Source organism: Grammomys surdaster, unplaced genomic scaffold (genome assembly GCF_004785775.1).
Source record: "Grammomys surdaster isolate TR1022 unplaced genomic scaffold, NIH_TR_1.0 126278, whole genome shotgun sequence".
NCBI lineage: Eukaryota > Metazoa > Chordata > Mammalia > Rodentia > Muridae > Grammomys > Grammomys surdaster.
The window spans coordinates 3,567,567-3,588,250 of record NW_021621078.1 but is presented as its reverse complement, the minus strand read 5'-3'; the positions used below and the strand labels follow the sequence as shown (position 1 = coordinate 3,588,250).

At 45.8% G+C, this 20,684-nt stretch overlaps 1 protein-coding gene across 2 annotated transcripts in view; it reads left to right on the top strand.

Annotated features, from left to right (window-relative positions):
• Positions 1-18,779: 18,779 nt before the first annotated feature.
• The window catches only part of Nf1 (neurofibromin 1), a 244,273-nt gene continuing 242,368 nt past the window's right edge, over positions 18,780-20,684 (top strand). For both annotated transcript variants that reach the window (XM_028759210.1, XM_028759209.1), the window contains exon 1: positions 18,780-19,211. In XM_028759210.1, coding sequence (XP_028615043.1) covers positions 19,152-19,211 — 60 coding nt within the window. In that variant the 5' untranslated portion in view covers positions 18,780-19,151. The remainder of the gene's footprint in view (positions 19,212-20,684) is intronic.

The following is a 20,684-nucleotide window of genomic DNA, read 5'->3' as shown; positions in this document are numbered from 1 at the left end:
AGTTTACTGAAGTTAATTTTATCTTGAGCGTGGGGCTTGTTTGGAGTGATTGTGCCTGGAGCAAGGAAGGCCTCCTGGAAAGGTCAGGTCTTCAGCTGCCCAGCTTCAGAAGACCTTCGTGCTCATAGCCACATTGTTATCAGAGAGGTCAGAAAGTATCCAAAACAAGGAGGTTGTGGGAAGGCAATCTGATCAGCTTCTGGAGAACAGGCTGGCTCCGTTCGTTCCCCACTCCACGCGACTAGACGTAAGGAAAGGACCTGCCATTCAAAAGCCAGAACAGCCTGTGCCCTGTGTGCTCACTCATTCACAGAGGAGAACACCAAGATGCTACTTAACAATAAACACGTAAAGAGGGCTGGGGAGACGCTCAATGGTGAAGAGCACTGTTTGCTCTTGCAAGAGGATCCAGGTTCAGTTCCCAGCACTCATATGACAGCTCACAAGCCTCTGTGGGCACCAGGCATGCAGATGGTACACATACATACATACATGCATACATACATACATGCAGAACACCTACGCACATAAAATAATGATTACTTTAAAATTTTCTTAAAGACACCCCACCACAGCACTAACATCCTTACAGGCAGGCACTTAACTATGTTTAACAGTACTTAACTGTTTGTTACCCTAAAGCCTCAAGTACAGTTGCAGGCCTTACTCTACCTGTTAGAACCATTAGCACAAAGCACTACCAATACCCTTCGCTGTGTTCCAGATGTCTGTTGGTTTCCTTGATTTCATACTCCCCACTTCTTCATGTAGCCTTACATTGAACTCCCACTGATGGGAGAAGCCAGGACTGTCTGTTGCCATCTGTGGTGTAAACACTGCCTTACACGGTGAAAATCACCCTTGGGAGATGTGATTGGATTGTGAGTCTCATAGTGGAGACAACTTGGAATGTGCAGGAAAGCTCGATGTAATCACAAGGTTTCTTCCCAGACAGACAGGAGGAGACATGAGCATGAAACGAGGGGTTGAGGGAATGTTGCTAGCCTTGAGAAGAAAATGGATCCTCCCCGGAAACTTCCAGAAGGAGTCAGTCCTGGAGACACTGAGCTACAATCTCAGTAGAACTGATTTCAGACTTCTTAGCTCTGGAAGTGCAGGGCTATATGTTTGTGCCATTCTGAGTCACTAGATTTGTGGTGATCTGTTACAGCAGCAACAGGAAACTAATGTGCCACTTGACTAAACCATGAGCCCGCTATTCGTGTGCTCCTTTCTCTAAGATAGAAAACGAAGAGGCACGTGACAGTGATTCCTGTTAGCTTAGCACCGTGGAAGTTCCCAGGTCGGCTTTGAAATGGACATTGCCTCCAACCAGAAGAATCTAAGGTGAAAATAAGGAAACAAGAAGAGATGTCAGCGGGCAACACTCAGTGAAAACACCAGAAGTCTTTGCAGGGAGAAATAACTAGACATTATGATTTTAAAAACAGTTGTGGGGTATTCACCAGAGAATACTGCTTAGACCTGAGTTTAAGCCAGTACAAAGTCTTTGTTAGCCATCAGACAACCATACTGGGTGTTCGAGATCCCACTATAGTACTGAGCCTTTCTCAGGGTGAGCTTTTAAGCACAGAAAACATACTTCAGTTAACAATAGCAGTTAGCAAGAAGCAGAACTACAGAAGCCAAAAAGCAAGGTTGTTACATTTAGAGACAAACTATGGACTTTCATGGATCAGGCCCTTGTTTTAGTTTTGGCAGGTGGTGCTGTCTATGTACCGAGTTTTGCAGCCTGAATGGCACTTCCATCATGGGGTCAGCTGTGCTATAGAATGGAGGCCTACTAAGGTCTGGGGTCTTGTTACAAAATTTTGTGTCAGTTGTGGTAGCACACATGTCTAACTTCAGTACTCCAGAGGCAGAAGCAGGTGGATCTCTATGATTTTGAGGCCAGCCTGATCTATATATCGAGTTCCAGGCTAGCCACTGAATATACAGAATATACTCTATCTCAGGAAACAAAACAACAGAAAAAATGCCCTACTGCTATGGCCGCCATCGACAGTAGGTAAGGCTGTTAAAACAGAAGCCACACTTCACACACATTCATTTTTCATTTGTTCAAAGTCAGTCTGTGAACACACTTGTCTGCATGTCAATCTGTCATGTCACTCTTTCTGGGCATCTCTTTGTTGTGCTGGAGCACACCACTAGGCACCTTCCCAGATGTGAGTACAACATCCTGAGCCAAGGACTTAAACAAATGCACCAGCTTTCTAGTATTCCTCACAGATGTTTATAGAGGCTGCTGCTCTGTAATAGTTAGAGGTTTGTTTGTTTGTTTGTTTGTTTGAGACAGGGTTTCTCTGTGTAGTCCTGGTTGTCCTGGAACTCACTCTGTAGACCAGGCTGGCCTCGAACTCAAGAGATCTGCCTGCCTCTGCCTCCTGATTAAACACAAGGCCTGCACAACCATGTCTGGCTATTTTTTGAGACAGGGTTTCTCTGTAGAACCCTGGCTGTCCTGGAACTCACTCTGTAGACCAGGCTGGCCTCGAACTCAGAAATCTGCCTGCCTCTGCCTCCCAAGTGCTGGGATTAAAGGCGTGCGCCACCACTGCCCGGCTTCTTTTTCTTTTCAGGATTTAATTTTTAATAATTTTTAAGTGCACTTATAACTGCAGAGCCATCTTTCCAACTTAGTTTTGATTTTTTTTTCCCAAGTCAGGGTCTTTATATATCCCTGGATGTCCTGAAACTGTCTATGTAGACCAGGCTAGCTATTTCCTTTTATTTTAACCATTTCTTTTTATTTTATTATTACCTTTTGGTATTTTCAGACAGGGTCTCTCTATATATCCTTGGATGTCCTGGAACACTCTGTCTCTGTAAACCGGGTTATCTCTTTTATTTCCTTTTAAATATGCCTTTCTTTTTATTTTATTAATGTTATTATCTTTTTGTTTGATGATAATGATGATGATTAAAGATACACTGTGTGTGTTGAGTGTTTCTTATTTGACTGACATGTAATTTTCCAATGGTCTGTGGGCTGACATGCTAGCTAAGCACTCTACTCCTGAGCAACAGCCCTCGTCATGTTTTTTTTTTTCTTTTTTAAAATTTTATTTTTATTTCATGTGTATGGGTGTTTTGCTTGCATATATAGAAGTGTGCCATGTGTGTCCAAAGAGGACACTAGATCCCCAAGCGCTAGAGTTACAGATGGTTGTGAGCTACCTGGGAATAGACTTGTGTACTATTTTGTATTAATTTTTATATTATGTGTATGGATGTTTTACCTGCATGTATGTGAACCACATGCTTCCCTGGTGTCAGTAGAGGTCAGAAGAGGTGTTGGGTCATTAGAACTTTAGCTAAGGATGGTTGTGACCTGCTATGAGGGTGCTGGGAACTAAACAAGTATCCTTGACCATTGAGCCATCTCTCTAGTCACAAAGAGTTAAAACTAGATTTGTTCATTTTATCTTCTGTGTAAATGTTTTATGTGTATGCACATCATGTGTAGGCTTGGTCTGAAGAGGGCACTGGATCTCCTGAAATTGAAACAACAGATGTTTGTGAGTCATGATTTGGTGTTGGGACTTGAACCCTGGTCCTCTGCAAGAGCAACAAGTGTTCTTCACTGCTGAGCCATCTCTCTGGTCCACTGTTTTTGTTGTTGTTTTTAATATGCCTTTGTTCATTTCTTGTAGCCTGGAGATATTTAATAAAGAAAGCCTTATTCCTATAATTAGAAGAATTATTCTGATAATTACTGCATTGGCCTTTTTGGTAATAGTGAGTTTGTAGTTGCAGATGACAGGACTCACTGTCGTGACCTCTAACAGTGAAGGATTACAGCCTCAGAGTTGGTAGTTCACAGGATATCCCGCAGTGTCTGGAGAACAAACTAATATTCTACACAGCCAGACACAACCCTGGGAGAAAAACTCAATCGGTAAGAGAGAGGCAAATTCTCATGGAATCCTGCTGCTACTGCTTACCAGCTGGTACCTCTCTGCTGGGGGCTGGGCCTCAACCTTCGAAAGCTCTTGCACTACCACAGTGGTGGTTAGTTATGAAAAGGCAGGCAGCTCTCACTGCGTGTGGCTGCCACTGCATTTGAGTCATTTTCTGCTCCCTAGATTCCGTGTTCTACACATGCTGGGTGTCCTGTAGCATCTGTAATTCTAGTTCCAGGTGGTCTGACACCCTCTTCTGGCCTTCATGGGCACTAGCCAGACATGTGATATACATACATACAAGCAGGCAAACCACACGTCACATAAAATTTAAAAATTATAAATATTTCTTTTAATTCTCTCCTCTCTCTCTCTCTCTCTCTCTCTCTCTCTCTCTCTGTGTGTGTGTGTGTGTGCGTGTGTGTTTGTGTATGTGTGTGTACTCAAGGGGGCCCACAGAGGGCAGAAAAGCGCTTATGATCCCTCCAGCCCTGTGGTAAGTACTTTTACCCGTTGGGCCACATCCGAATCCCTGTAGTATTAGTTTTCAGTCCTTCTGGAAGATCTATCTTGATTAGGTGATCTGTGTTTCCCAGATTCCTGGAAGAATCTGCGAAGACCCTGGGACTTTGTTTTTAACCAGAAAGAGGAAATTGGACATCGTGAACATGGATGGTAGAGAGGGTTTGTCTGACCAGTCCCAGGTTATTTATTACCTTTTGTGTGCAATCCAAGGTGACCAGTCCCAAGGAGAGGATTTGAGCCACATGGAAAAAGTCAACTGGAAGAATTTAACGTTGAAGAGAATGGGAAGAGGATTAAACATCTATCTCCAGTTCAGTTTCTCTGGGGGCTTCATCGGAAGGGATAGAGTACTTTAAAGGGCTAATCCTGACCATAGGCAAAATTTGAATGAATTTCCTCTCTTCATTTCTAAGCAGATCCAGCCAGACAAGACAGGGCCTGTAGTATTTATTACTCAACAGTCCAGCTGTGTTTTCAGCCTGAAGGCCCAGGGGCAAGTGTAATTAACATTCCAAGGTGTAGATCATTTCCACACCACAGAAGCCCTTCAGCATCCTCCCAAGATTGGGAATCCAGGACTCTCTGCAAAGCACAGGCAGCACATGTCAAGGGCGTGCAGAAAAATCTTCACTGTTTTAACTCCGACATTTCGCGGTGAAGGAGCCTATTGAGTTACTGGGTGAGAGAGAGAAGCGCTGAAGGGAGCGTCTGATTCAGGGTCCTCCCACCTCTTGTTCTAAATTAGAATCCCAAAACCAGATCAACTCCAGTCATGCTTTAATTTCATTTGAAACTTGTATCATCCTGTTGAATCTGGGCCCACAGGAAATAAGGCCTGGCAAATCCTGGATCTCCTGGAATTTGATCCAGACACAGTACCTGGCTAATCTGGTTTCCTCAGAGCTAAAGTGTTTTCTTGTTTGCATGCAGAACAATATGTTTTAAAATGTAATATGGAAATAACTGCTGGTATGCAATAAGCATTAAATGATACATGAATTTATTTGTTTGTTTGTGTTTTTTTTTTTTTTTATAGTTTTACTATACAGTCTGGCTTCAAACTCCTAGGTTACAGGTCTGAGCTACCTCCATTTTTGGTAGTGGGGATTGAACTCCAGGCTAGGTACTCATTTCTCTCCTGGGCTGTGTGTCTCTAGCTCTATGAGACTTTCTGATCCAGTTACCTCTCTGTTCTCACTGAGTTTCCGTTTTCCTGGATCTGTGACTGACTAGAACACAGTTTCTTCTTTTATTCCAGGCTGCCCCATTCTACTACTTTAGGTGAGTAGGATGAGAAAACCAGAGAGCTCCCTTTGAGGTATCCAAGGTTGGACCAGGGAGATGGCTTAGTGGTTATTGATATTTGTGGATAAGTCTGATGACCTGAGTTAGAGTCCCTAGGACCCACTTGGAGGAGAGAAACAGACTCCTGTAAATTGTCCTCAATCTGCATATCCTTACCGAATGCCCGTGCTCCACCCACCCCATATATCAATAACATGGAATAAACTTTGAAAAAAATTCCAGCCAGGCAGTGGTGGCGCACGCCTTTAATCCCAGCACTTGGGAGGCAGAGACAGGCGGATTTCTGAGTTTGAGGCCAGCCTGGTCTACAGAGTGAGTTCCAGGACAGCCAGGGCTACACAGAGAAACTCTGCCTCGAAAAACAAACAAACAAACAAACAAGCAAACAACAAAACAAGAAAAAGAAAAAATTCCAAGTTGTTTTTCTACCAGAAACCCTAACTAGAAATCCATTTCATTTACAGTCTCGGAATAGAATGCTTCCCTCACTAATAAGCGTTATTCTAAGAGATTTATAATTCATGACTGGAGGACTCCTCATAATAGCATTATGAGCTATATGCTATCATTGTCTCTGTTATTCAGATGAGGAAACCTAGACACATAAAGGTGACACCATTTGTCAGAGTCCCTTGGCTGAGGGGGAACAGATTTCCTATTCAAAGCCAGGACTGTGTAAGGGCAGAGGCCAGCCTCCAGCCGCAGTGTAGAGGCAGTGCCAAGAGGAAGAAGGTTGATGAAGGATGACATTTGCTCAGAGAAGACTGAAGAAGGCCAATGCTGCAAGTCTTCAGTATTTTGTTTTGTTTGCTGAGCGTTGTCTACACACTGTAGCCTATGCTGACCTTGAATGTGCTGCCCGGGATTCTGGGGGATTGCAGGTATGTATCTCCCCTCCAGCTTTTTGGAGTTGAGAAGTGTTAAGGTGGAGCCCTGGCTCACCCAAAATTCACTGTGCAGACCTGATTGGCTTCAGTCTCACAGAGATTCACCTGATTCTGCCTTGGAAATGCTGAGATTAAAGGTGTGTGCCATCATTCCCAATCTATAAAAAAGAAAAAAAAGATATATTTTTAACTTTTTTGTTTGTTTTTATTCTTTTTTTTTTTTTTTTGAAGCAAAGTAGCCCTGGTTGTCCTGGAGCTAGCCTTGTAAACAAAGCTGACCTTGAACTCAAGGAGGTCTGCCTGCCTCTGCCTCGAAAGTGCTGGAATTAAAGGTATGCACTGCCTCCTCCAGTTTATTTTTAACTTTTTAAAAATTAACATTTGTTTATGGTACACGTGTGCAAGTGTCTCTAGAGGCCAAAAAAGGGCACCCTGGAGCTGGAGTTAAGGTTTTGACCTGCCTCATATGGGTGCTGAGACCCTAACTCTGGTCCTCTTCAACAACAGTGACCATTCTATTTCTTTAATTGTAATTTTAATAATGTGTATGAGTCTTTTCCCTCATGTATGTACATGTACCTGGTGCCTGAGGAGGCCAGAAGAGGACAACAAAATTATAGATTGTTGTGAGCAGTCATGTGGGTGCTGGGAGAGCAGCCGGTTCTCTTAATCACCAATCCATCTATCTCTCCAGTCCCCCTCTCCCCCCAAGTCACCATTATTCACAAGCCTCAGAACTAGCAAACTGTGGTTACACTTCCTTGTGGCTTGAGCTGCCACTGTTGATGCCTCATTTGTTGATTTGCTATGAACCTACCCTGCTATCTATACACGTTTGGGGGCAGTTGCTGTACAACAGCTCTGGTTCTTAGAGAGAGTGATTTTTACAGGTACTCTATCCACGCCTCCTCTTCCCTGATCTTTATCATTTTGTTTACAAAGGCCTGCACCTGAGTCTTTTCTTTGGGATTCTGCCCTGGGGCTGCTGGAGTCTGCACGGGCCTAGGAGTTTTAATCCTCCAAGTGTGACTTAAAGAGCAAGCATTAGAAGCTCCATGACTTAAGTTGAAAAAGACTTGGGTGAGTTTTTTATACCTAGATCTTCTGCTGGGTTTCCTGCTGGGTCCCCTTTGTTTTCTCTTCCCTCGTGTCCACCCTTATTTTTCTTTCTTTCTTTTTTCTCTCCCTTTCTTCCTCCCTGCCTATTTCCTTTGTGTGTGTGTGTGTGTGTGTGTATGTTTCTGTAACCAAGTGCAAGTGGAGGCCAGAGGTCAACACTGGTATCTTGCTGAACACCTCATTTTTTGAGGCAAGGTCTCTCACTGAACTGGAATCATTGGTTCAGTTGAATTGGCTAGCTAGCAAGCACTAGGGAGCCCTCCCTGGGTCCTCACAGCACCGAGGTCACAGATGGCTGCCACCACACATGCTAGAGTGGTATTGTTTTATTATTATTATTATTATTTATTATTATTGCATTCATTTGTAGTGGCTAATTTTTATGTCAGCTTGACACAGGCGAGTCATTTTGGAATTGAAAACCTCAACTGAGAAAATGCCCTTACTAAATTGGCCTGTGGGCAAGCCTGTGGTACATTTTTCTTGATTAATAATTGATGTGGGAAGGCCCAGCTCACTGTGGGCAGTACCACCTCTGGGTTGGTGGTTTGGGGTGCTATAAGAAAGCAGTGGAGCAAATCCTGAAGAACAAGTCACTAAGCAGCGCTTCCCATGGCCTCTGTTTCCTCCAGTTCCTGGCTCTGCGTTCTTGCCCTGAGTTCCCGGCCTGACTTCCCTGGATGATGGACTACACTCAGTAAAAGAAATAAACCCTTTCCTGCCCAACTTCAACAAAGATACTTATTTACCTATTTATGTATTTGAGTAAGCACTTGCATGCAACAGTGTGTGCTCATGGAAATCAGAGGACAGACTTCATGAGTTAGTTCTCTTTCAACTATGTGTGCCTTTCCTGCCCAGTCATCTCATTAGTCCTGTGCCAGAGTTTTTTTTTTTTTTAAATTAATTAATGTATTGTATATATAGGAGTGTTTTTTTGTTATTGTTGTTGTTGTTGTGTTGTTTTTTTTTTTCGAGACAGGGTTTCTCTGTATAGCCCTGGCTGTCCTGGAACTCACTCTGTAGACCAGGCTGGCCTCGAACTCAGAAATCCACCTGTCTCTGCCTCCCAAGTGCTGGGATTAAAGGCGTGCGCCACCACTGCCTGGCTATGTAGGAGTTTTTATCTACAGGTACATCCACACACCAGAAGATGGCACTGGATTCCATTACAGATGGCTGTAAGTCACCATGTGGTTGCTGGGAATTGAACTCAGGTCCTCTGGAAGAGCAGTCAGTTCTCTTAACCGCTGAGCCGTCTCTACAGCTCCACTGTGCCAGGGGTTTGTGTAGATGTGGGGGATCCTCACAATTGGATTTTAAGCCTTTTTACTCACCAAGCTGTCTCCTCAGTTCCCTGGCCATCTTGGAACTCGCTCTGCAAACAAAGTCCCGTGCCTTTGAGACAGGTTAGTTAAATGAAGGCAATAATTAAATGCAGAGATGGATCTCTTCAGGAAACTTATCTAGGTTCTGGTATTGAACCTGTACTATCTGCCCACAAGGACTAGAGAAATCTTTCCTGAGTTTTTCAAGCTCCCTCTCCTTTAAACTACTCTCAGGTTTTAGTTCTAAAATACAGCTATCAGACCTGGGAGAACCTTGCTTTGCTTAAAAATAGCCTAGGATCCTGGGCTTGCTCTTAGCATCTGGGACTATTACATAGGAGTGAAGTTTGGGCCAAAGATGATCCACTACCTGAGAAACAGCTGCCCACAGAATTGAATTTAGTGGGTTAGAGAGAGGAGGAAGATGAAGAGGAGGGAGGAAGGTGGGAATGGCACATGTTGGGGGGAAGTAGGAAGATGACGTAGATATGCTCAAGATACATTAACTTATGGAAGAATACAATGAAAAGATTTTATGACAGATTTACTATGTAGCCCTGGCTAGCCTGGATCTTACTATGTAGACCAGGTTAGCCTTGAACTTAAATAGGGGCTAGGAGATGGCTCAGAGGTTATAAGTACTAGCTTCTCTTCCAGAAAACCCAGGTCCAATTCCCAGCACCCACATGGCAGGTCACAACTCCAGTTCCAAAGGATACAATATCCTCACATAGATGTACATGCAGGTAAAACACCAATACACATGAAATAAAAATAAAGAACTAAATACGAAGTTATATTTTTTAAAAAGAAAAGCAGAAAAGAAACAGGGTCTGGAGAAATGTTTCCTGATTAAAATCACTGGTTGCTCTTGCAGAGGATTTAGGATCAATTCCCAATACTAACATGGCAGCTCACAACCACCTGTAACTTCATTCCCAGGGACACTAATGTCCTCTTTTGTCCTCCAAGGGTACCAGGCAATGCACATGGTGCATATACACACATGAAGGCAAAGCACTCACATAAAATAAACATTATAAATAAATAAATTAAATAAATAAATAAATAAATGGCTGTTCTAGTGTTTACAAGTGTTATCAGAGTTCCAGGCTAGAGGTCTCATTCCACAATGTTTTTTCTTCTAATATGTTGTTTTGATGGTTCTATTTACGAAAGCCTTCTAGAAACTGATATGCTCTCCAGTTGCCTACAAACCAGATGGAGTCACTTGCCAAACTTACTGGCCATAGCCCCCTTTCCTGAGGAGCATCCCTGGAGGGACAATTCAGCGAAACACATGCAGAGATGCTGGCATGCTTTGTGTGAAAGCTGCCTGTTGTAGGCCATCTGGTGTTACGTTACATGAACACTAGCATTTTCCACAAGTATGGCTTCCTACTGCCAAAAGGATTGCAGCCAGTGACCAAAGGGGAAACTTTCATGTGGCAAGTGCTGCAGAAGGAAGTGAGCCCTGCGGGGGATGGGGGTGGGGGTGGAGGAGCTTCTTCACTGGCAACCCACAGGCAAACTTGGTATTTATGTATTTATGTATTATTATGAAAGCTATCTGATTCGCTGTCCACAACATAGCTATGTAGTAGATTTTTTTTTTAATTCTTTCTTACTTCAAGACTTATTTTGATTTTTAATGACGTGTCTGTGTGTGGGTATGTGTATCTGAGAGCAGGTGCGGAAGGAGGTGAGGCCAGAGACACGGGATCCCCTGAAGCTATAGATACAGCTTGAAACAAACAGCCTCTGGTCACAAGGAGCTTGTCTGGATGAGGATGCTGAAGGGTCCAAAGTGGCAAATACTTCCACAGGTGGCGGAGGCATTCAGGCATGGGCAGGTTAAACCTCACGACTTAGGAGTGGAGAAGAGAGTGTTGTCTCTTTTGTGTTTGCCTTCTGAAAAGACTCTCACTATGTAGACCAGGATGGCTTCCAACTCACAGATGCTTGCCTCTGTCTGTACCACCATGTCAACCTCTACTCCCCAGCCCCTTTGAGACAGGGCCTTAGTATGCCTACTGGCTTCAAACTTGCTGTGTGGCTGGGGCTAGTGAGGTAGCTCAGAGGCTGAGAGAATTTGCTGCTCCTTCAGAGGATCTGAATTCAGTTCTCAGCACCCACATAGCAGATCGTGACCATCTATAAATCCAGGCTCTCCACCTATGCTATAACCCCTAATATCCTACCCACATGCTCCCACTTTATTTAGATAAACTGCAGATGCCGAGTTCAAGAACTTGACATGATTAAAAGGTGCATGAGTTTGAAACGAAAGATAAACCTTTGTCTTTCACTCATGAAGATGATTAAAAATGTTGGCTTCTCTGAGACACCTGCTAGGACGTAACTGTGGTCGTGGGCTTGGGTAACAGTCATCTTTTGTACATGGCCTAGGAGCAATGAATTCCAGGCTTTCAGTCAGACCTCCAGGGCTTTGCCCACAATGGCTCCATCCCTGGCCATCTCCTCCTTACTCTCCTGGACCAGCTTGAAACTCCACCCATCCTGTCTGCTTCATTGCCATGTTTCATATATTGCTACCCAAATATTCCTGCCTACCCCACCCCAGCCAGTTCCTTCTAATGCAAGGGCACGTGGCTTTCTGAATTTTAGGTGGTCTGCAAACGGGTCACAGGATTGTGACCACTGCACCCATCTCTGCAGAGGGCCTCAGTTGAGGCTCATGAATGTGGCCCACAGGGCTTATGCAGTCCTCTTGGGCAGAGAGGGTCTAGGCCTTTCTCCCTTGATCTCACTGTGATCAGAAGAGGTGAGTCTTGCCCTTCTGCCGAACCACCTGGACTGTGCAGATGGAGCATCTGACACAGTCTGATGGGCACCTGGACAGTCGGATGGGCATCATAGCACAGTTGGGAAGTCAGCAGAGCCAGAGAGCAGGAGAGAACTTGGTTCTCAGAGTCCTGAGGCAAATAGCAGAGAGTTGAGTTTTGACGGGGCAAGGCTCGAGGTTTCTCCTGCAGCCTGGCCTTCAGCTTTCCATCTGAGAACCTGTACGACTTTGGGGGAAACTTCTGATGTTCCTGGGAACCACAAGAAAGAATCTATTCTGTTCTGTCCTTTCTCCCTTCAGACTGGGCAACTCAGCAGGACTCACACCATATCTGGTCAGTCAAGTTCTGTCTTTTCTCCGGGGAAGTGGGAACTGTCAAGGGTTTAGGCTTGGGAGCCTTTGTGGCTGAGGATCCATGGCGTCCCTTGTCCTTGTCCCTCTTCCTTTCATTGTGAGAAGCAGCAGACTGGACATCAGTGCCGTGCATTCTGAGCCTGGGAACAACGAGGGCAACCACGATGAAGAGCTGGCTGCCTCCTCTTTCTCTGACCATAGCCTCTATCTATGACGCAGCAGTTCATAAGAACAGCCAGCCAGGAGCTGTTTCTAAGAGGTTAGCCACCATGAGACAACAGCTCCTGAGGAGCGATGTACATGCTGAAATCATGTCTTACCTGAATGTTCAGCACACCGTGCACATGGCAGAGCAAAGCTGCCCTCTGCATCAACCTGGGAGCAGAGCTAGAAAGAGCTGGACTTTCCTAGCTCAGGCCGCTAATAACCTGAGGACCTCCTACCAGGCCTTACCTAGTAAAGGCTCGGTAGCGCCCCAGTAGTGCTGCCTGGGGACAGTCCTTTATCTGGGGACAGTCCTTTATCATGTGGACTTTTGGGAGACATTTGAGGCACAACTATAAAGCTGGGCAAACTACATGGAAGGCTGAGGCAGAAAAGTCATTTGAGTCCAGTGTCTGAGACCTGCTTGGGAAATATAACAAGGCCCTGCCTCTTGACTTAAAACAAGATTCAGTTATAGTACATCCCAGGTAGCTGCAAAGGCATTCAGGAAGGAAGGAAGAAATGAATGACAGAATTAGAGTTCTCCGAAAGGAATATTTATACTCTATATCACTGAAGAGAAAACACCTACCCCAATCACTAGACTGCCTGGAGGGAAGACATGTTTTTCTTGGCTGTTTTAACGCCTAGATCAGAACACCACACAGGGATGAGTCCACATAGTAGCTTTTGTTAACTAGGCATTGATAACAATTAGCTTGTAACTAATTGTTTCCAGCTGCTCTCCTTTGATTAATCAATCAAAACAAATGTATTATGGCATGCCTGCGGTTTGCTATCTGCAGAGTTAGAAGGTTAGGAAGACTGAGCTGAGGACAAGATGTCTAGGTGCTTAAAGGGTCAGGGGAGGAAGGACTAGAGTGGGCAGAGCAAGTTTTGAGGAGGGAGAAAAGGTGGGATTTAGGGGAAAGACAAAAAGAGACATTCTTTGAGGCCTAGATAACAGGAGTGGAGGACCAGTGTTCTGTCTCTCGTCTCTCTTTGTACCCCTTCCCAGTGGTCATGGTGGTTGTTGCTCTTTGTACCCCTTCCCAATGGTCATGGTGGTTGTTGGGGTTTTCTGTTTGTTTTGACAAAGTCTTAATCCACAGTCACATCTAGCCTCCAACTCACAATGTAGCCCAGGTTGACCTCAGACATCTGCCAGTCCCCCCGTCTCAGCCTCCTGAGTACCATGCCTGACCTAAGCCAAGGTTCTTACAGCGTCTCGTTAAACAATGCTAATGAGAATTATGTAAGTACTTATACTAAACACTCTAAATAGACCCTTGCCCTCAGCTGTGCAGCGTTGGTTCTAGACAAAGAACCTAGCAGTTGTGGGTAAGAGGTGACTTGGTGGATGGTGTGTATGCTAAGCATACGTGAGCTTCTGAGTTTAATTCCTACCACCCAAAACAAAACAACCCCAAACAACCAAATAAGTCATTTCTCCTTCCATTCCCGAGATCCTCCTTTAGCAGATACTTAAGCCTGCCTCTCAGTCTTTACAAGTCATAGCACTTACTGGTGTAGTTAGGGCTCTAGCCTTGAGTATGGATATACATGCTTAACAGAATGGAGGGGTTCCTTGTTCTGTGTAACCTGAACCCCAGGTCCAGGGTCAGTATCACTGCTTGAGGAAGGATGCGGGCCCAGGCTTCTTTTAGCCTTACCTGGAGATGTTGGGTTCTTAGCAGGAAGGAGGATAAAAAGCAAATGACAAAAACTGCATGCCATGTCTGGCAGGTTGGATACCTAGTAGAATTAGTTGCTAGGTCAGCGGTGCGAGTAGGGGGACTCTACTGCTCTGTGCTTCTCTCTCATTTCTGCTATTCCCTCAAGGTAGCCATGTTGTTTGTTTTGTTTTGAGACAGGGTTTCTTATACCACAGCTTGCCTTCAAATTCCCTATGCAATTAAGGATGACCCTGAATTCCTGATCCTCCTGCCCCCACCTCCTGATAACTAGGATTCCAGGCTTGTACCATCATGCCCAGCAGCAGGCTAGATTTGAAAACGCAGCTTTTTGGTTAGGATGAACAGGGACAGGTTCAGGGGCCTCCTCCTGATCTTTCCAATTATGACAGTTTTTGTCCCACAGGCCAAAGAATGGTTATGGTGACTCAACCAGCAACTAAGTATGTCCACTTTACTTCTACAGCTAGGGAGGACCAGTGGGTTCTTTGATTCATTGACTTGCTAAGAATCCATTCTTCTTAAGTTGTTGAGTTCTGGAAATTGGCTTTGGTCAAGAAATGGGGCAAGCGGCTATTTACCAGAGGGAGCTTCACTCAGTCTCTCCCACCTCTATCTGTGGATTTTTAAAAATTTTTAAAAATTATGTAGTGGACCTGATTGATTGCCCACCTGTTTCTACTAGTGTTCTATTACTGTGTGTATAGCTCTCTGGGAGTCTGGTCCACTCTAATCTTGACATCTAAAACAATGCTACTTAATCTAGAATACTGTGAAGCTTACTGCTCCTAACTTTAACACTGTCCACCAGCAGGTCTGGTCTATAAAGAACCACCAGGGTGTAGATTTACTGCATCCACAGTTATATAATTTCATCTGCATGTGTTGCTGTCCTGAGACAGGGTCTCACTAGCTCAGGTTGGTCTTGAACTTGCCACTATCCTACATTCATCTTCCAAATGTGAAGGTTATAGGTATATGCCCTATTCCTGTCCTTAAATTACCATTTCCCTTACATTAAAAAAAAAAAAGCCTGCTAGATTGCACCTACTGGTACATTCTTCCCTTGGCATTATATTCCAACCTTCTTTTAAAAAAGGTTTTAATTTATGTGTATACATGTATGCTTGCACATGTCAAGGCCCACGAGGTTGTGGGGTCCTCACTGCCAGCTACTCATAGGGTAATTCAGCTCTACTATATCAGACTCCCTTCATGGTACTTGGTGTCCTTGGGCTCAGCATCGTGCAGTGCAGAGGGAGTAGTATTGAGGAGAAATAGAAGCTGAATAAAATGTAGTCATAGCAAAAGCTTCAGCAAGTCAGTTTCTTGGGAGCTGATCTGATTGGAGTGCTCTGGAGTCAAGAGAGCCTTCAAAGTGGTTCCGCCCTGAACTCACATCTAATCTAAAAAGGCTCTCCTGGAAGTGCTGTAATGTACCATGCAGACGCTCTCCTCAGCAGAGGGCAATTCCTGTAGTGGGAGTCAGCTGAGGGATACTGGCTACTAACCCTCCCAGCAGCTAGGAAACAAGTGTCTTAGTTCAGAAGAGCCTGTGCTTTTTTTTTTTTTTTAAATTTGGTTTTTCGAGACAGGGTTTCTCTATAGCCCTGGCTGTCCTGGAACTCACTCTGTAGACCAGGCTGGCCTCGAACTCAGAAATCCGCCTGTCTCTGCCTCCCAAGTGCTGGGATTAAAGGTGTGCACCACCACCACCTGGCTGAGCCTGTGCTCTTTGGTATGCAGGGGTGGAGGGATGGGAAGGTGCTGTGTCAGTAGAGATGGGGAGAGGGTAAAATTAATACCTCGAGACTTTGAACAAGGTCCTTGAGGGGCTAGGGAGATGGCTCAGTGGTTAAGAACACTGGCTGCTCCTCAGAGGACCTTGGTTTGATTCCCAGCACCCATAGGGTAGCTTATAACTGAGTGTAACTCCTATTCCATGGGATCTGACGCCCTCTTGTGGCCCTCTCAGGCACTGCATATACATGGTGCTTAGACATGCAAGCAAAACAGTTATACAAAAATTTTTTTAAAAAATTAAAAGACTTGAAAAATAATTGACAGTTTTTATCTAATGAAGAAGGGGGGATGAAAAAGGGAGATATACATTTAAATTGTATTGAACACTTACATACTTTCTAATACTCACAACTGACAGTACAGAAGAGGGGAAGTCAAGATATAAACCAAATTTTACTCTACTCAAAAGTGTATGCCTTCTGCCAACTAGACTACAGCTAGTCCACTCGGTTTCCATGAGCTAAATTCAGACAGCTAACTCACTTTGTTTGGCTGTACAACATTGAGAAATGTGATTTGGCTGTCACAGTGTAAAAATTAGAAATGTCTATACATAAGTTTGGATTTCTAGCTTTTCTTAACTAACTGGAAGTTCTAGTAACATGAGGTCAACAACCCTGCACGGCAGTAACTGTCTGGAGCTGAGTGATATCTGCCCTTTAAACATGGGTGGGTGTGGGTAGGGAGACTCCTCAATTAACCAGGCATTGTCTTTGCTGGTGATTTGGTTTAGACGCCCTGTCATACCACTATGCATGGATTAACAAAGTTTATGGTGTGGAATGGGCTGGTAGATATTTAATATTGGTTTACAAGAAATGACTGAGTTCATTAGAGAGAAGGCTGGGTGAAGGCTAGAACCTCCATCTGCAACGAGAGGCTTGGTGTGCAGGGGAGGAAACAGGACTTTGTACTCATGCGCAGTAAGATGAGCTAATGATCCAGTGGCTGAGCAAAGGAAAGAGAGCAAGAAGCCAGCACTGAAGGTTAGAGAGGAGCCAGCCAAGGAGAGGAAGGAGACAGAGGACATTTAGCAATGGAATGCCAATGGAGGGAAGGGAACCCAGGGCTCAGCCACATCTAAGTTTCAAAGATGAAGACAAAACGCCAGGACAAAGAGGGGCTGGCCGGGGGTTTTGAGAGGCAGTATGAGGAAGGTAAAGGGAGATAACGGTTCTGTATGTTTAGCAGTGAAGTAGACATGTTTGGGTATATTTGGGGCTATATACTATGAGTATGGGCTTTTTCCAGGGTCCTGGATGAAGAAAGCACAGAGGCTCTTTAATATTCATTCATTTCTCTTCAGCACTGTCATCGTCTCTGACATCATCTCAGGAAATCAGTATCCATGTTGCAGCTTTCAAGGGATCATAGAAACAGCCAATCCCTGTCCTTTTGCTTCAGTGGAATGAAACATTAACTTAATATGCATCTTGGAAGATCACTAACCTACCTAGACTTGAAACTTCTCTTAAAGATATATCACTTTGTACGTGGGCTAATAGCTCTGTGGATTTTCTGTGGTGAAATGAAAATTGTGGTTTCGTTTCATCTTATCACCTAGTTGGTATCTTTCTGTGTGGCTAATGGTTGATGACTACAGGCTGTCCTCTGAGTGTATGTGTACACACTTTTGTTTGTTTTTTGAGACAAGGCCACACTATGGAGCAGTGGTTGACTCAAGAAAATTTGCTTGCCTCTAATAAAATCGAGCATGTCCACACCCTGCCTGTAAACACATTTTAACACTGACCTAAGTAAAGTGCATTGAAGGAAACTCATTTCAAAGTCGTGTCAGATAGAGCACCCTTTCCTCTCATCAACTGAGTAGAGTTTCACCATGTAACCCTGGTTGACCTGGAAATCCCCAAGTAGAACAGGCTAGCTTCGAGCAAACTACCTTTTGGACTTATCGTTTTTTTGTAAGTGTGCACAGCCAATTCCACATAAGTCCTTTGAACTCTGGTTCTAGGTGTTGAGAAGGCCCTTGTTTCTGGAGAGCCACCCTTAAGATTGTTCTTAAAGCCAAACCATTTTGGTACTTATCAGCTCTTGGGCATATCCTGAAACCTCCAGTGTTCTATTCGTCAGATAGGTTAAGGCTACTGAGCACCACAGGAAAGGCTTGCTTGAAAGGCTGAAATGCACAAATGTTAGGCCTTTTAAAGGTCTTTACAGTGTGGTGAATTAGTCTTCAATCTGAATTATCAACTGTGCAAAAGTTTTATTAACTTGGTTGTCCGTCAGTTTAGTAGAGGGATTTCGGGATGGGAATTCTAGTCTCTAATTTGGATCACCACTGGGTCTTGCTCTGGAATTTAAGCGACCTTAAAAAAAAATCACGGACTCTCTCTTGGCCTTCCTTTTACCCGTTTCCAGCAGCCTTCAGAAGCCCTATCGACTGCGTGGCGGTGTGTACATTATATTTTTAAGTGAAGTAAGCGGAGAGGGACTGATTACAGCCTCCCGGAGAGATCAGCGGCAGAGATCAGCGGTCTGAGAGAAAGCCTAGCCTCAGGACACCCTAACTTCTAACCCCGGGAGCAATCCAAGCCCGGAGGCCAGCGGGGGAAGGGCTGTTTAAGGCGGCGGTGGCTGTGACAGCCGACGCACCGGAGTCGGCTCAGATTCTCTGGCCAGAGCCCCGCGCCAGTTTAGGTGGGGAGACCCGCGGCAGTGAGGGACGCGCGCCTCCGGGCCCGGAGGAGTTAGGTGACGTCACCTCCAGGAGGACTCGCTTTTTCATTAATGAAACCGGCCGGCGCGGGCGCATGCGCAGCAGGCCCCTTCCCTCTCGCTTCCCCCTCCCCTTTCCCAGCCGCGCTCTCAATCTCGAGCTCGCTTGCTCTCCCTCTCCCCGAGCCGTGGAAAGGATCCCACTTCCGGTGGGGTGTCATGGCGGCGTCTCGGACTGTGATGGCTGAGGGGAGACGGCGCTAGTGGGGAGAGCCACCCACAGGCGCCCTCCCCTCCCCGGGCTCCCCTCCCCACCCCTCCCCCAGTCTCCTCGCCAACGCCCCCTTCCCCTGTCCCCCTCCCGGCGGGCCGCGCGGGCCCCCGTCCCCACCCCCGTGGGAACGCTAGCTGCCCGCACTCCTCAGCCGCTTGGCTCGCCGCTGCCCTCACCTCCGCGCCGGCCGCCCGCCCTCCGGCGGGCCCCGGACGCCGGCCCACCACCGCCCCCGGGTAGCGGGGAGGACATGGCCGCACACAGGCCGGTGGAATGGGTCCAGGCCGTGGTCAGCCGCTTCGACGAGCAGGTAACGGGCCGAGGCGGGCAGGAGGTGGCAGAGGGTGGGGGTGGGGACGCGGTGGGTGAGGGGAGGAAGGAGCGGCCGCCTCTCGGGCTGCCGGGGGCTCCGCAGGCCGAGGAAGGGCCGGGGAGGGGGGGACGCGAGGGGGTGGCCCAGGGATTCGGCTGTGAGCCGGGGCTCCCCTTCCCTCCTAAACCGGGGGGGTGGGGCCTTGCCCGTGACCAGCCCTTCATCCCCTTTATCCCAGCCCTTCCGCTCGCTCTTGGTGCGGGGATGAGTGACCTGGGGGCGCTTTCAGGGGCACTCCATCTGGATTTAATCGTTCTTTCTTACTCTCCTTTTAAAAGGAGGTATGTATACTAGTTAAGGGTTCCCTCTTCCCTTAACCCCCACCACTCTCAAGGAACCCCCGGTCTGTTTGTGTATGCATCCCCAGTAGGAGCAAGATAATATCCTGCCCCACCCCCATTTTCTGTAGCTGCCCCTTGGGGGCAGGAGTAGGGAAAGCACAGGTTTTTTTACTTTTCTGCTCGGGGCGTCAACTTGCTTGGAGACTCCCAATTGATGATGATCACACCAGCATCCCCGATAGCCCGATGACACCAGGTTGCCTTTTGCGTTTGCTGTTTGCAGGAGAAACCGTGGTTCTGAAATGACACCCTCCACCCCTTTCCTTCCTTAACGATCACACCCCCTCTCTAGTCCCTGCTCGCCAGCAGTCCGAGGATGAATTTTGGCTTCCTAAGTGAGACTCCAGGAGTAAGGGGAGAAGGGTGAAAGGAAAGGGAAAGCCTTGGAGCTACAGACTAGACAGCAGAGACAGACAGCTAGGATGTGGTCCTAGGGCCAATAATTGTGCTCAGGTTTGTTGTTGTTTTGACCTGTTTTTGACTCTTCACAAGAGAGCTTTCATTGAGACTACTTGGGATGGAGGGAAAAGTTTTGTAGTTTAGGAAGGTTACTTTTTATTCGCTGAGTTTTCCACACATAAAATTCTAAGGCCATGTAGCCTTTTGTCCATGAGAACTAGTTTAATTTTATGCTGTTGTAGATAGTTGGGACTGGTTTAAAGGATGGTTGTTTTTGGTTGCAATTCTGCCAGGGGCGTCCTCTAATGAGAGAATTGATTAGAATTGAACCAATCTATTTTATTTATTGGTTTAATCCCAAAACTGATTATGGGAGCTGACGGGTAGGGGAAGGGTTTCTTCTTTAATTTGATCAGCAGACATTTTTTATAGGATTCAATCTTTTGACCTATCTGACAGATTGGGGAAGAGACTGAGGAAGTCTACACAGAGGACATTGGGGAACCTACTTTTGTCACAGCACACAGGAGTCAGAGGCAGGTAGATCTCTGTGTTTGAGGCTAGCCTGGTCTACAGAGTAAATGCCAGGATGCCAAGGTTACTCAGGGAGATTCTGTCTCAAATTCTGTCTCAAACATCCCCCCCCTAAAAAAAACCCCTATATTGATAA